Source organism: Psittacula echo, assembly GCF_963264785.1.
Source record: "Psittacula echo genome assembly, chromosome: Z".
Classification (NCBI taxonomy): Eukaryota; Metazoa; Chordata; class Aves; order Psittaciformes; family Psittacidae; genus Psittacula; species Psittacula echo.
The window spans coordinates 39,776,054-39,790,800 of NC_137742.1; the positions used below are offsets into that span (position 1 = coordinate 39,776,054).

The 14,747-nt window shown below is 35.2% G+C and overlaps 1 protein-coding gene across 1 annotated transcript in view; it reads left to right on the top strand.

Annotated features, from left to right (window-relative positions):
* Positions 1–2,622: 2,622 nt before the first annotated feature.
* Positions 2,623–14,747, top strand: part of ALDH1A1 (aldehyde dehydrogenase 1 family member A1) — a gene marked incomplete at both ends in the record, with an annotated part of 31,206 nt that continues 19,081 nt past the window's right edge. The window contains 3 exons of the mRNA XM_080637445.1: positions 2,623–2,712; positions 9,913–10,017; positions 13,118–13,258. Coding sequence (XP_080493571.1) covers positions 2,623–2,712; positions 9,913–10,017; positions 13,118–13,258 — 336 coding nt within the window. The remainder of the gene's footprint in view (positions 2,713–9,912; positions 10,018–13,117; positions 13,259–14,747) is intronic.

Genomic DNA, 14,747 nt, shown 5'->3' on the forward strand with positions numbered 1-14,747 from the left:
ACAGGAACATGGGACATAAGGAAAAGAAAGAATTTCTAGGCTAGGCTAAAGGAATCCTAGGCTGAAAGTGAATAGGAAAGCTACTGGATAAGAAACAATTGGGATGCTCACAAACAGCTAGACTAAGCAACAGTTAGAATTTCCTAGAAAAAGGGAGGGAAGCCAGGCATTCATAGATATGAGAACACAGAGAAGTTAAAGGAGTTATTGACATGAATGGTAATTCTTGGAGCAAGTCTCAGCAGACAAGGCCTGACAAGCAGATTGGATGAGCAGATTGCTCAAGATAGCTAGTAATCTTTTTAAGAAATGAGACCTTTTAACAATACACAGGGTTTAAAGAGAAAAGAAAGGACTCACAGGAAAGTGTGGTAGTGAAGGTAATTCATGCAATCCAGGAGTGAAAGAAGGAAATAGCAAGGAAAAAATGAGGGTAAAGAGTGTGTTAAATGAATGAGTGGGTGTGGAAAATAAAACAATGATTACCAACATGTTTGGAAAAGTTTAAACTTTTCATCTAGGGTAGTACCTCATCTAAGCAGATTTCAGGCTGTCAGTATAGTCATGGGAACAGCGTAAATGCCATCGTTTTCCAAAGAAGTGGTCATAATTCACTTCTAGCTTAATCATTAGAAAAAAAAAAAAAAAACCCACACAAAAAGTAAGAAAAAGAATCTGGAATGCAGTGGTTCCTAAATATGAGAATGTATTTAGAACACTCCTGCTTGGGAGAAAGAGGTTTTGTTTTGCTTGAAACCAGACAATTCCATTGATCTCTATCTTACAGCTCCAGCTAAATTCTGTTTAGAGTTAGACAAATCTGAGCAATTAACAGGTGAATTAACTAGATGTAAACTCTCTGTGAGTTAATGGAAATATGAGTGGCAGGAAGGTTATTAGATAGACTTCAGCATCTAAATCAGAAAATTACATGTAAATTAAAAAAAAGGAAGAAAAAAATGAAAATTACAAAAAAATTGCTATGTGAAGATAGCACTGAAAAGCTATATTCTAAATAAAAGTGAACAAACTGTATTTAGACATTGCCTTTTTTCATCAAACTCAAAGATGTTATCTGAGGCAGGCAAACATTGTAACGCAAAATGTTCAAGTGTGAAAGTGCTGTTCACAAAACTTTTAAATATATCATTCGACACTGTTATGTCTTGAACCAGACAGCTGAGGCCTAACAGCTGAAGGATGCATCCTAAAGGAAGCAACTGAGCTGGTAATTTTGGATATCATGGTGTTACAGTGATAGGAAGTGGATGCCCTTCTTCATTCATATGACAGGGTGAATGGCTGAAACTTGCTCATGTCCACATGGCTTCTTACATCACACTGAGAGACAACTATAATGAGAACAGAATTCTGTCTTATCCAGAAAATACTTTGACTTCTCCAAAGGCCAGAAATTGTTGCTCCAACCATATGTCCAAATACACACACACACACACAAAATCAATTATAATTAAAACATGCTTTTTAATTCAAACAGTATGTTACATGTAACATGCATCATAAAATTAATCTTGTGCTATGTCTTGTATCATCATGAGTTAAAAGCAACAAAGCCTCCATTCCCAGATGGTTTAGATGATGCCTGATACATGAATTAACTGAACAGTGAGTTTTTAAAAGATCTGTGTAGTCTCAATGAAAGCAATAAGGTCATTTCTATATGTCTACGGCACAAATCCATTATGCATGTATCAGAAGTTTGGCATATAGAAAAAAAAGCTAATTCAGTCCCAGTTTGTTCTGTGATACCATCCATTAGAAAACATATTACTTAGTGAAAAAAAGAAGTTTCTTGTCCTTATAAGTGATTTCTCAACACTAGAGACATGTTTCTCATTTAATGGTTAGAACTGGGCAAGTGTGCACTAGGTTCCACCCTGCATAGAAAAGTCCTATCTTCTAAAAAATTTGTTTCGAAAAACACACTCAGATTCTACAATTTCTTCCTACCTTCACGTTTCTTGAAAAACATGAGGGATTTTGTATTACCATAGTCATCCCTTATCTTGTGATCTACAAAGCAAGTATTAATTACAGGAATTACAATGTACTCTGCACATATTAAAGTGTAAAAGTGTAACCTAAGTTGGCTTGTTTTTTTAGTGAATGCTTTCCAGCTCTGAGAATTATTCTTGCCAACTCTGCAGTGAGAAGGGCTTAGTTTGTTTCCAGAGCTAAGAAGTCTGTCTTTACCTTCACAGCTGCCTTCAAGTACATGAAGAACTTCACTTAAAATCTGGGTACTTGCCTGCTGAGTGAAAGCAATTTTACAGGTAAGATGAGGAGGCCTTAAACTGTGTTCTCCACTAAAAATTTGTAGTGTCTGGCTAAGCAGACTGTTTTAGCAACATTTGCTTCATCAAGGTCTCATCTCGGGGAAAATGCTGTTGCTTTTGGTCTTAAAATAAGTAGTGTCATTTTCCCTTTGCAATGAGTCCTTTCATCCAATCATATTCTTGCATGCAAATATGCCATAGCTGGGTACATATAAAAAAGCACAAATAAAGCTAGGAGCTCAGTTGGGACAAAAATCACTTCACTTCCCTCATACCTTGTTTCACCTGTGTTTCAGGAACATCCTCAGACTCCTCAACTGAAAATATGAAGAAGCAAGGTTCAGACAGCAACCCTGCTCCAGTTTTTCCAGCACTGCCAGAGCCAATCAAAGATCTGAAAGTTAAGTACACCAAGGTTAGTAGTGTTTATGTTTCTTAATTTTTCTTATGCATTCAGCTCAGACAGTAGGATGTGCTCATTTCAACCTTACATGAACCACGGAAGCAGCTGTAAATCAGTGTTTAAAATGTTTATTCTAACCTGCTTCTGATATTATGCATATTAGCAATTATTGTTCAGTAATCTTTTTAACCTAACATTTCAGAAAGCATGCAAGTGTGATAGAATCATTTCATCTTTCACTTGGGGTGTGTGTTGTTTTTCTCCTGAAACAAACTTCCTGCAGTGAAAAGTTTCCTAGAAAGCATAAACGGATCAAAGAAGGAAAAGTTTCTATTATTATATTACTTTTCTGACAGTGAGAACAAATTAAAATGTTAGTGTGGCATAGTTTTACAATCAGATCTAAATCATTATACCAAATAAGCTTATGTAGAAAGGGATGTGTGAAACTGAAACTAAAATAAAATGCATTCCACTCACATATTTTTTTCTAGAGATACTGAATCTGGTTTTCAGCTTAAACATGTAACTATCAATAAAACAGATAAAGTTCACCATCAATAATTATTCAGTATTACCATAAAGTTTTTGTAATAGCAAATTCTTTCCATATGCAGTTAGAAATACACAGATAAAGAAGGTCTGAATCCAGACTTGTGTTCCTAGCTTGAAAAGGCATTTTGCCTGGTTTATATCATAGCATGCAGATATCTGCAAGAACTTCGATCAAACTGTTGGCAGAAAATACTGAAACTCTGCCCTCTGAATGCTTTAGGTAGAACAATTGATCAGACTGGAACTCTTTTCTTTTGTGACTCCTCAGTCACTGTTCATTTGTTTTTCTCATTAACATTGCAATGGAAATAAATTTTGTTTACTAGAACCACTACTTATTTTCTTTCCCAAAGGCAAGGTGCTCAGGGATCATCTAGATTAGTCCTTTAGAATTCCATTCTGTCCTACTTTTTTCATGGGAAAAACCTAACCAGATTTCAAAGCATGTCTTTCATTAATAAATCACACAGGATTTTACTTTGTAAATATTTAACAGGCTAGGAAAGCTATGTAGTTCTGCCATGTGATAGGTCTCTACTGCTCTTCCTGTCTTTTAAATAAAAAAAAAAAAAGCTTAATTCAGAGAATATACTTTAGTACCTGAGTCATACCTAGGTCACAGTGGTGTTCCAAAAACTACAGCGCTATTAGTTCGACTTTTTTATTTTTCCGAAGGAAGACAACTCATATGAACAAAGTGCCGGCTCAGAATTCTGATGTAACTAAACATACAAGACATAAATTCCTGCAAACATTTCTATCCTTCTAAAACATGTAGTTAGCAAAAGCCTATTACATTAATATGACAAGCAGCCACAAGACAGCCAGCTGAAAAACCTATAGCATGCAATTGATGGTGTCACATAGTCAGTGCATGTTCCTTTTGTCTTCACAATATATACCATTTTTTTTAAATGCAGTTATCTTAAAAATTGCATAAAGTGTGTAACTGTGCAGAAATGCAATGCACTTTTTTGCAGAAGTGTGTACCTACAAGTGATCAAATGCAACACACCCCCTGCGAGCAGTCATCTCACAATTTCACAGCCTTTCCACTCTCATCTTCTTACCCATCCTGTTCCTCTCCTGTTCCATATAAGTTAGAATGTGGGGTGGGGGATTGTTTTGGTTGGTTATGTTGGAGGGATCAAGATGAAGGAAGATGTAATTAATGCTGATGTATTAACCTTTCTGTCTGAACCACCTTGGACATCAGCAGATCCTTCAGTTCCAGAAACTCAGTTTTCATTTTTTCTACCCCTGCATAACATCAAGAGCCAGTACACAGTGATCTGAAGAAAGGTCTGCAGGAGATGTTCAAAAGACATTCCCCTTTACTTAACACTCTTGTTATTTTATTTTCTATGAGGGAGAGTGTCATTCTGGGCCTTTGCAGACATCATTTAAAGAAGTATTTCCACATCTCCATGGATCTATAGATTTCCACATCTATATGTATGTCTTAGGTTATGCCTTTCACATATAGCATAAAACTAAGCACTCTTCAGGTAATTTGAGTTTCAATAATTAAATTGAATGCATTTTAAACAGACAAAATGACTTGGATGTTGAACCACAAAGTGATCTTGAAGTAGTTTCATGTCTGAATCTCCTTTAAAGATATTCTGGTGAACTGAACTGAATGAGTGTTGGTAGCTGGCTAAAAATGTACTAGTAAATACTTTACTTAGTCAACACTGAGGAATTAGACCACTATTGTTTGGAAATTGATTTCTGTCATGATCCTTTCACATGCACTAAACCCTATGGTGCTCCTTTAATCAGAGAAACTCAGATCAGTTAATTATTAGGCTGTCAAATTATATGAGGAGGAGAAAACAGCAGCACATTCTTTCACCAAGCTGCAGGTGGAATATCAGAAAATGTGGAAATGTTTACACTTTGAGTGAAGAAAAATTGTAGCTGAGTATCACATATGATGCAATCAATAGCTTCACAAACAAAAATGGGGGTGGAGGAAGGAGGAAGTTACATGAAATATTAGCCAAGTATCAACTTTTTGTAAGTAAAAACGTAGGGAAAAAAAGAGATTTCATAGCAGGTATTCTATATTGATATACCTGTTTAAAGCTTAAAATGTCAGTCTTTAGAAGTTCCTTAAATAATTTCACATATTTTAACTGTATTGCCTAAAATAAAGAGTGAGACTTCATGACATATTTTGGATGAGTAAATCATAACTTATAGCACATGAAAAGAGCCTCCTTTTGGGCTACAAATCTCCTTTAGGTTTAGATCTAACTGTAAGACTTATTGCCATTATCAAACTCAAGAATACCTGAATGACTCTCACAATCTGTAAGAGCAGGTGTGAATAGGTGCCAACAACCACTTCACCTGAGTGATGTTGAATTGCCTTCAGCATGCAGGAGCCTAGCTCCAGCCATGGTGCGTCTCCACTGTTCCTGACCCCTAAGAAAACATTGGTGGGGTCATTCCCTGGTTTACTGTCTGCGCTAGAAATCTTGTTAGCAGTCAGCTGAGCAGCCAAGCAGCCACTGAAATCTAGTGATGGTTTTAGCTCTGTGAAACATGCGGCTGGGCTCATTTGGAGAGCATTGTCAAGAAAAGCTTTATCACAGGAAGAGTCACAGACTATCTAGAGGCAGATTTATGGTGGGAAGAAGTTACACTTTTTATTGTACCTTAAGTTTAGAAGAGTCTCTGATATCTACAGAGAATATAGCTTAAATATTTCTGTATTTATACAGCTGCCTTTCACAGCTGAATCTGGGATAGTCCACATTTCAGAGAGTTCTATTACTTTCCTTGACTACATCTCTGTAGTATGGATTACAGTTTATAACAATAACAGTGAGTTACATAAAAATTCTCTGACAAATAATTTTATAGACAGATGCTGAATATGGGTTCATGCAACATCAGAAATTAAGTATTTTCTTCTTTAAACACACTTTTAAGTCACTGTTACTGAAAAACTGAGGCTTGAAAGCCCGTACAGACTTTTCACAGTATTGATCCCACTAAAAGGGTCTTTTACATTTATGACAAACAAGCAGAAAAAAATATAAATTGCCAGTGGAGTTCTGATTGACAGACAAAATACTGTACATACTCCACAGCATTAAATGGGCATGGCTGAATGCACATTTATGAGTGTAGCTGCCTGCAATATATGTAACACAGTTTACATGGAGACTTTCAACTTTTTACTTATCTTTCCTGTCTTTCATATCTACATATATAAGACTGCTATCTAACTTACGAAAGATATCTGGATAGTTTGATTTATATAGTCCTGATAAAAATATGTGAATATATTTACTATAATAAGGTTATGTTTTGGATGGGAATGGTATTAGAAATATTATTAATAAGAAAGATATTCTAAACTAATATTATGGGTGATATTGGTCGGTGCAATAAATGCAGTATCTAAACAAATACTTTAAAATCTTCCAAAAATGGTACATTTTGCTATTATTCCTTTCTCAGGCAGATATGAATTCGGCATACTGTAACATCATAGCAGTGTTATGTTAATATTTACCTTTTACTTTGTCTCTTTTCTTGGCAATGTAGCTAGTTACTAAAGATGGCTTTTTCATATTAACCATTTAACTGCTGTCTTTGCCCTTTCACAATAGTCAGAATTTTCTGTGGATATTCTTATGATCCACTTCATCATATATCTAAAATTTCCAGGGACCTACATATTTATTTCTCAGACAGCTTTTGTTAAATCAAGAATTCTCCAGTCAGTCCTGATTGTCAGAGAAGCAGTGACACTTTACACATGGTACTCATACAGAAGCAAGCTGAAACACAGGAATATATTAATAAAAAATTGTTATCACATATCTTTAGAGATAATGTTTTTATTAACGTTAATAGTTATTACCAAACTATTAAGCAATAATTAACAACACTCAGACAGTCAGTGTAAGTAGTTTTGATACTGAAAGCTGTTATGTTTTCATAACAAATATGGTTCTGGTGGTAAATTTAAAATCCCAGGTCTGGGTGACAAAGACCATTTGTACTGCAGTTTTGGTGTCCTGATTTTGTCCTGTCCTGAATCAACCATCATTTGCTTTGATTTGCCTGCCACAAAGTATTTTCTCGTTTTCTATTTAAACGTTCCTGTTATTCTGAACAGCAACAGTAGGTCTTTTATCCTAATTGAGAGGAAAAAAGAATCACATTTTTTTCTGCTTGTTGGCCTCACAGCTAAGCTCCAGTGACTCTAGGTGGGGCAAGATGTCATGACCCTAAAAATCGGCATGGTTTGAGCTCAAAATACCTGGTACAGTCAGTCAGAGCCTTCCATGCTCTTGATGCCACGCATGATCAAGACCTCATATGTGTGGCAGCAACACAGCAGCACAAGGAGAGAGCAAAAGAGGAAACACTAGGCGAGCAGTAGCAGGAAGGTGGGCTCAGGCACTGGCAGGGCAGCCTGGGAGGGGTGACCCCCGTTCAGTACTGACCCAAACCCAGAAATTGCAGAGATGGTTAGACAGAGGATGACAGGTACTTTTAACACTGAACTATATACTTTATCATGCCCACTTTAAAAAACAGCCTACACAACATGTGGTAGCAGCACAGACTTCTTTTTTCAACATCTGTGCCATGTATCAGATTTTTCCAATTAAGTTTTCCTCTCTGTCTCCTTCTGATATTTTCCTACACATCTGAAAAATATTGATTTTTCAGGAACAGTTGGAAAATCAGTCTAATTTCTACAGATTTCACCAACAGTCTTATTCGGTAACCAAAAACCTAGAGACACAGAGGATTTCTCACTCCTGAAGCACTCTTTGACATAGTTTTAAGGGTTATATAGCACAACTGAAATCAGAAAATGAGAGCTTGAAAGAGAAGGAAAGTGACATGTCAAACAGACAACAAAATTAGTAGTAAAAGTAAAGCAGACATAGTGGGAATTTTGTGCTGGCTCTGGAGAAAGTATTCTTGTATGACACTGAGGCAATGTAGACTTTATGAAGATTTCAAACATTTAATTATATATTCAGCTGTAACAGTGCCTTTGCCAATTACTTATTCTCATACACAAGGGACTATGTTTGAATTTCTGGGGTTATTACACCACAAAGGGTTATGGATCATAAAAGTTCATTATGGGAATCAAAAATGCCCACCTTGCTTTGTTTAGGCCTGTTCTAAGTGCACCACCAGTGTTACAATCAAGAGATGATGGTATTTGTTCCTGCCATGCAAAGTAAATTCAGCATACAATGTGCTTTCAGTCAGCATAAAAGTTTGATCTTTGAATAAGGACACAGTTCCTTACATATATTAAATGAAATGTGGGTATCAGTTTCACTGCTGCTGGGTAATCTTTGGTGTAAGCTGTGGTTGCTGTGCATTATTTGTTCTTTTGTGCTTCTCAATTGCTAGCTATATGTTTGGTACTCTATAACACTTGGAATAGAAAGATATTAATAAAAATACAGGATTTTATAGCAAGATTGAGGAAAACACAATTTTATCTCATTTTCTTGGTTTTAATGTTGGTCTTTTTCCAGCCCCTGTCAAGTAAAAGTCAGGATAAAACAGTTAAATAAGCAATACATGATGGCCTCATTTTTCTGGTATATGGATGTTCCACATAAAGGCAACTGATTAGTAAAATGGGTTTGATGATGTTTGGGAGGATGGAAAATCAAGAGTGGAAGTGTCTGCTGAGGGAAATAAATGTAGATACATAACAGAGACCCTTAGTTTTGGAATGAAGTGTGAAAAACTATTAAAATGGACACAAGTGATATTAATTTTGATGTAATACCCATTGCAGTTCAAACAATAACAGACAGACATTGGAAGTAATAGTCAGAATGACAAGAGTGTGTTTGCATTTATGCCTAAAAGTTGAATAGGAGGCAGGAAAGTGTCACCAATATCATGGTTACAAAGGATTTGAAAGCTCTGACCATTCAATTGGAGGTAATCAGGCTATTGATAGAAATTATTGAATAAATAATGAATAACGTCAAATGGTTAGGAACTTTTTAAACAGAAGATAGCGATACTGATTGTAGCAGTGGCAGTGATGGGATTTTTTTAGTCTTGACTTTAATTTCAGAAAAATGGTTATTTTTTGTTGGGATTTTCTTTTTTTGCAGGAGAGAGTAAAGAGATATCAAAATAAAGTTTAATAAAATAGTTCTCCAATATACTACGTGTACTTTATGTAGTAAACCCAAGAATTTGGTTTACTTCTACTGGGGCACATAACAGAAATGCTCTCTATCTTTACCAACCCTATGAACATTGGAAACCAGTGTAGTTTTAGGTAGAATGTTAAGGGCTGTACCTCCCCTGTACATGACAGACTTCAGTTTGAGGGGGAAAGGCTACCATTGTAGAAGTATCTTTTTATGATACAAAACAAAGTGAAGATATCATGTAGAGAGATAAAGTTTGCCTTTCCAAAGGAAACCAATTTTAAAAAGATGTTTCTGGTTAAGTGTGGATATGATTTCTCATCTGTTCAGAATACCATAAAAAACATCTATTCAATTTTTAATTCAGGTAACTATCAATCAGGCAGCTCTCAGCTATGAAATATAGATTTATTCATTAAAACAGGTAACAGACTATAGCTATGTATGTGTTACTATTATTGTTGTACTATTTCTTCCTCTGCAGATATTTATAAACAATGAGTGGCATGATTCGGTCAGTGGCAAAAAATTCGAAGTCTTTAACCCTGCAAATGAAGAGAAAATCTGTGAAGTTGAAGAAGGTGACAAGGTAAAGTTTTCTTTCTTGATCTTAACCCCAGCTTTAAATTTCATTTTGCATCTTAAAAGCAAGAAGGCAAGAGACCATCTGTGTTGATGCAAAACACAGCCTCAGAGATGTACCTGCTTTATACCATATACCTTCTCTTGCAGACATAATTCTTAGCTTTTTTACTAAGCTTTAGTATTGTTTGTAAACAGACACTGAGAAACTGCCTTACTCTTAGGATTTTATTAATAAGTTCTGAATAAATATTATTTGTTAATATTTTTAATAATATTTATGATTTTTATATTTGATCAATGACATCTAATAATTTAGCTGGAGTTTTTTGTTATTTTTCGTGGCTTTTCCTTACACAGTGATTAAACTTTTCATTACACATTTAAATAAGGATTTTATTATAGATGAAAATATAAAGAAATATTAAAAAAATACATTTTCCCACACAGACTCTATAAAGATGATCTTCTCAATATTGCCCCTTCAAGTATTTGGCTCTGGGAAAAATGTATTGAACATGGTTCTAAAAATACCTGAAACTGAAAGTAAACTGTCACATAGATGGCAATTCTACCAAAAATGGTTTCTTTACAGCATGGTGAATTGATGAATTTTAAGCAGCGGACTACAAAAATTGTTGACTCATATCCCACTAGAACTGTACGCAGTTTTGATACAAAATGATATTTCTGCCTCTTCTCTGTTCAGCATTCAAAGCCAAACTATATTGCAAATCAAGTTGGTCTGATATTTGATCATCCTCAAATTAAATTACCATGACCTGCAACTGTTCACTTACCATTCAGAACTTTTGTAACCTTCATTCCTTACAAGCAATCTAACAACTCATTAAATAAAGAGATAATACTGTTCGACACACAGGTTTGCTTTCTATCCAATAATTTTGCAAACTAATGTGTAATGACAACTGCTATTAACTAAATTGCCAAGTGAAATGTACAAATCTAGTAAATCTAGTCATTGTGAACCTAATATTCTAGAGCCTAGTCTTTAGATAATGAGCCAAGAGATTTGAGGAATTTAATTTGTGTGTACAATGGGGCTGACAGAGTTGCACACTGCCTTGCAGTGGTATTTAAAAAAAACAAGTGGAGGTTAGAAAACACAGACACATATGTGGGTGGGAACTGTTTTCCTTTCAGTTTGGTGGCTCTTTCAAGCTACATTTGTTAATCCTGAAGGCCCCTAGCAATAATAAAGCAGCTCAACAAATGATCAGTGGGATGTAAAGTAAATATACTTCTGTAAAAAGTCTAAATTAGCTCTGAAAGGAGTTACCAAGTTTTAAACTCATGGTGTAGATGTGCCCAAATTAATTTTCATACAGTTGAAGAACATCTTTTTTTTTCCTTGATTTTCATTCAGAGGCCTATATTAGTTTTGTATGATTTTTATTGGCTTTAATTATTTCTGTACTTGTAGTAGAAAGAACACATGGCACTGTATCAAGTCTTAATTTTCATTATTCTCAGATTTCCCTTGTTCTTTTCCAGCAAAGGCCAAGGCATATCCCCCAAAGACATATTGCAAAGCTGTAGAATATTTATGATAAAAAAAGAAGAGCAAATAGTAGAATGAAATAAATATTAATTGAATGCACTTTTCTGGGTCACAGATAGGTGATGAGGTATTTCATGACATTGTGATAGATTCTGAAGAAAAGCAATTCTTTTTAATCTCGTAGATTGCAACAACAATTGCAGCGCCCTGATGTACATGACTGATCAGTTTTACCCAATAGTAATGACTATTACTATTCGTGGAGAACCTATTTGTGGTTCTATAGGGGGTTTTTGGACAATTTGTGGAGAACCTTCCTATCTTTTCCCAGACTTCTAGAAAGAATTCTGGGAAGATCTGTGGACCTCTCCTGCCTAGCAGATCTGTGCTGGACTTTCTAAGCCACTTAACCCCGCACCTGGTTTTTAAAAATTAGTTCTTGGCTACCAACATCAGTTAAAGATTCAAGATCTGGTTCACCATTAGCACAACTGACTTTAGTGCTGACTTTTTCAAATTTGCTGAATTATTCAACTTTTACAGTGATTTCCCTGGAGGACACTGTAGCAACCAGCAGTACAAAAAAAAAGTTCAAAAAAATCCTTCACAAAATGCATGGAAGTTGCTCACAGAAATGTGCCATGTATAGTTTCCTCCCTTTTTTTTCACTTTCAGATTTGTTTTAAATTTCTAACAACAACAAAAAAAAAATAGAATAAACCTCCTTTTTACGTAATTTTTTTATCTGGAAAAAGAAATTGCAGAAATTGTGAAATATAGAATTTTTCCAAATATTAAAAACCTTTTCTCAAAAGATGTTTAACTGGGTTTTCTATTTCCTGGAACAGACTTGCACAGGAAAGAGTTTTATATTCATCGTAGATTTTCCTTCTATAGCAAAATCCAAATGGCAAATCATAAATTAAGCTATAAAAATATTAATGAACTGACACATTAGTTTGGGTATTGCAAAGACCATGATTAGACTTTGAAATAGAGAGTCTTAATTTTTAAACCTCATCAATTAGTCAATTGTTTAAATTATTTTAAATACAAACCCTCCTTAAAGCTTGCTAAACCAAATGCATTGATTTGTTTTCCTCAATCGTAAACTGGTGTTTGGTTTATGAATCATCCTAAAGAACATATTTTTCTAACTTGGTCTTCATCACACCCCCACTTTTAGATAAAGCTGAGTACTTAAATATTTAACTTACAGATTTGGGTATTTCTTTGTGCATAGAAAAGATTTGATCAGCAGTGTAATTGGTGGGTATATCCCCGATTACAGACACTAGCAAGTAGATGATTTGAAAATTGAAATTTTAAAAATAGAGATCCTTACTGTGTTCTTATTTTAGAAGCTTTGAGAACCCATATGCTTTTCATATGTCTTCGCATTGCTGAAATGATAGCAAAAGTTTTTGAAAGAAAATAACCCATATATTTAATATTATTGTGCTAATTCTGATTAGATTGGTGTTAGTGTCTCTTATCTTGCAAAACACCTTGCACATATAACAGCCAACAAGAGCATTGACAAAATCAATTATTGATTATAAAAGTTTCTCTGTTTTCCCTACAGGCAGATGTAGACAAGGCTGTTAAAGCAGCTAGAAAAGCTTTTGAGCTTGGGTCACCCTGGCGTACAATGGATGCTTCAGAGCGAGGAAGGCTCTTGAATAAACTAGCTGACTTAGTTGAAAGAGATCGGCTGATTTTAGCTGTGAGTATGATACATGAACAAAAGGACTGGGAGAAAAGCCTATGTCTGATTCTTAAAGAAAGATATAAGCAAGCATAACTGCTAAATCCTTGGAGTCGGGCTGTCTCAATATTTGTTTTTCACCTGTGTTGTACGTGAACCTCATTAAATTGGGTTACACTCTGGTCTATTAGCACCCCACATCCAAAAATTGAGTATTTGATTAACTTCAAGGTGATATTTTAGCCTCCTACAACTGATGCAAGTTCAATTATTGATTCTTAAAGACACATTAACATGGGCCACATGCTTAACACTTGTCTAAACCAAAGCCTGAACTAAGGCCTGAACTCAAAGCCTGACTCAGCATTTTCAGATGCTATAGGTCAGAACTAGGACAAATTTTGAATTTCATAGCCACGTATTTTGTTATCATCGGTCCCTTATTAACTACTGCTTGCAAATGACAATGAGCAGAAACCCTTAACTGGAACCAAAGGCAGCAATGGATTATTTTCTTTTGGATTTTCTAATTTTCTAATGGATTATTTTCTAGTAGGAAGAACATGGGTGGTGAGGAACGATGTCCTGTCTTTACCAATTACTGTGTATTGGCCATTTTGCCATTCTTAACAGCAAACACATGAGATATAGCACCACCACCTACTGGCCGTGCGTTATGGAAGAAAGAAAATTTAAAATAGAAATCGACACCAATTTGATAGTGTAGTATTCACCCCACCCTTGTTTGAAACCCCACATATGATGCAACCATTAAGGTGATCTCTTTGGTACTTCAAGCACTCTCTGAAGATGAACCTTGATTTTCTGCCGACAGTGTCAAAAATTTAAGAGAGCAGGAGGAGTACCCAGCCTTCAGGGTCATCATACTGACTGATTTAGTCACACTTTGAAGCATTTAGCTGTTAACTACAAATCACATCATTCATAAGCTCAAAAATTTAAACTTTCAAAATATGTAAAATCTGCAAAGAATCTATCGCCCATTCTATTGTCCTTATGCCTGTAGTATAGAAAGATACTTGCATGTGTCCCAAACAGGTTTTTAAAATAAAAATGAAAATACAAAGAAATTAAGGTTATGTCCTTCAGTTCCAAAGTCTGCAGCTTTCCAATTTACACTTTTCTTCAACAAAGTTATTTCTTTAAATGAACCTTGTCACCTTGATAGGACTGATAATCACCTAGTTTCTCAGGAGAAAACCTGGGTGGGTAGAACACATATTCTTAACAATGCTAAATATATTGGAGTTGAAAGAGAAAAGCTTTTGACAGAGTTACATTTTTAAAAGGAAGAGTATGCCCCCTTGTCCGTTAAATACTGAATAAGCTGACATTTGTATCTTTCTTGTACAGCCTAAGGCATTACTCATTCAAAGAGGATGGAAAAATAATCTTTTTTTTCCACAGAAAAGCTGAAACATTAAGTTAGTTTTTGTTCCCAGTTGCCATTTTCATAGTATGAAAGTACTGCTTTTCTCCTGGGCCC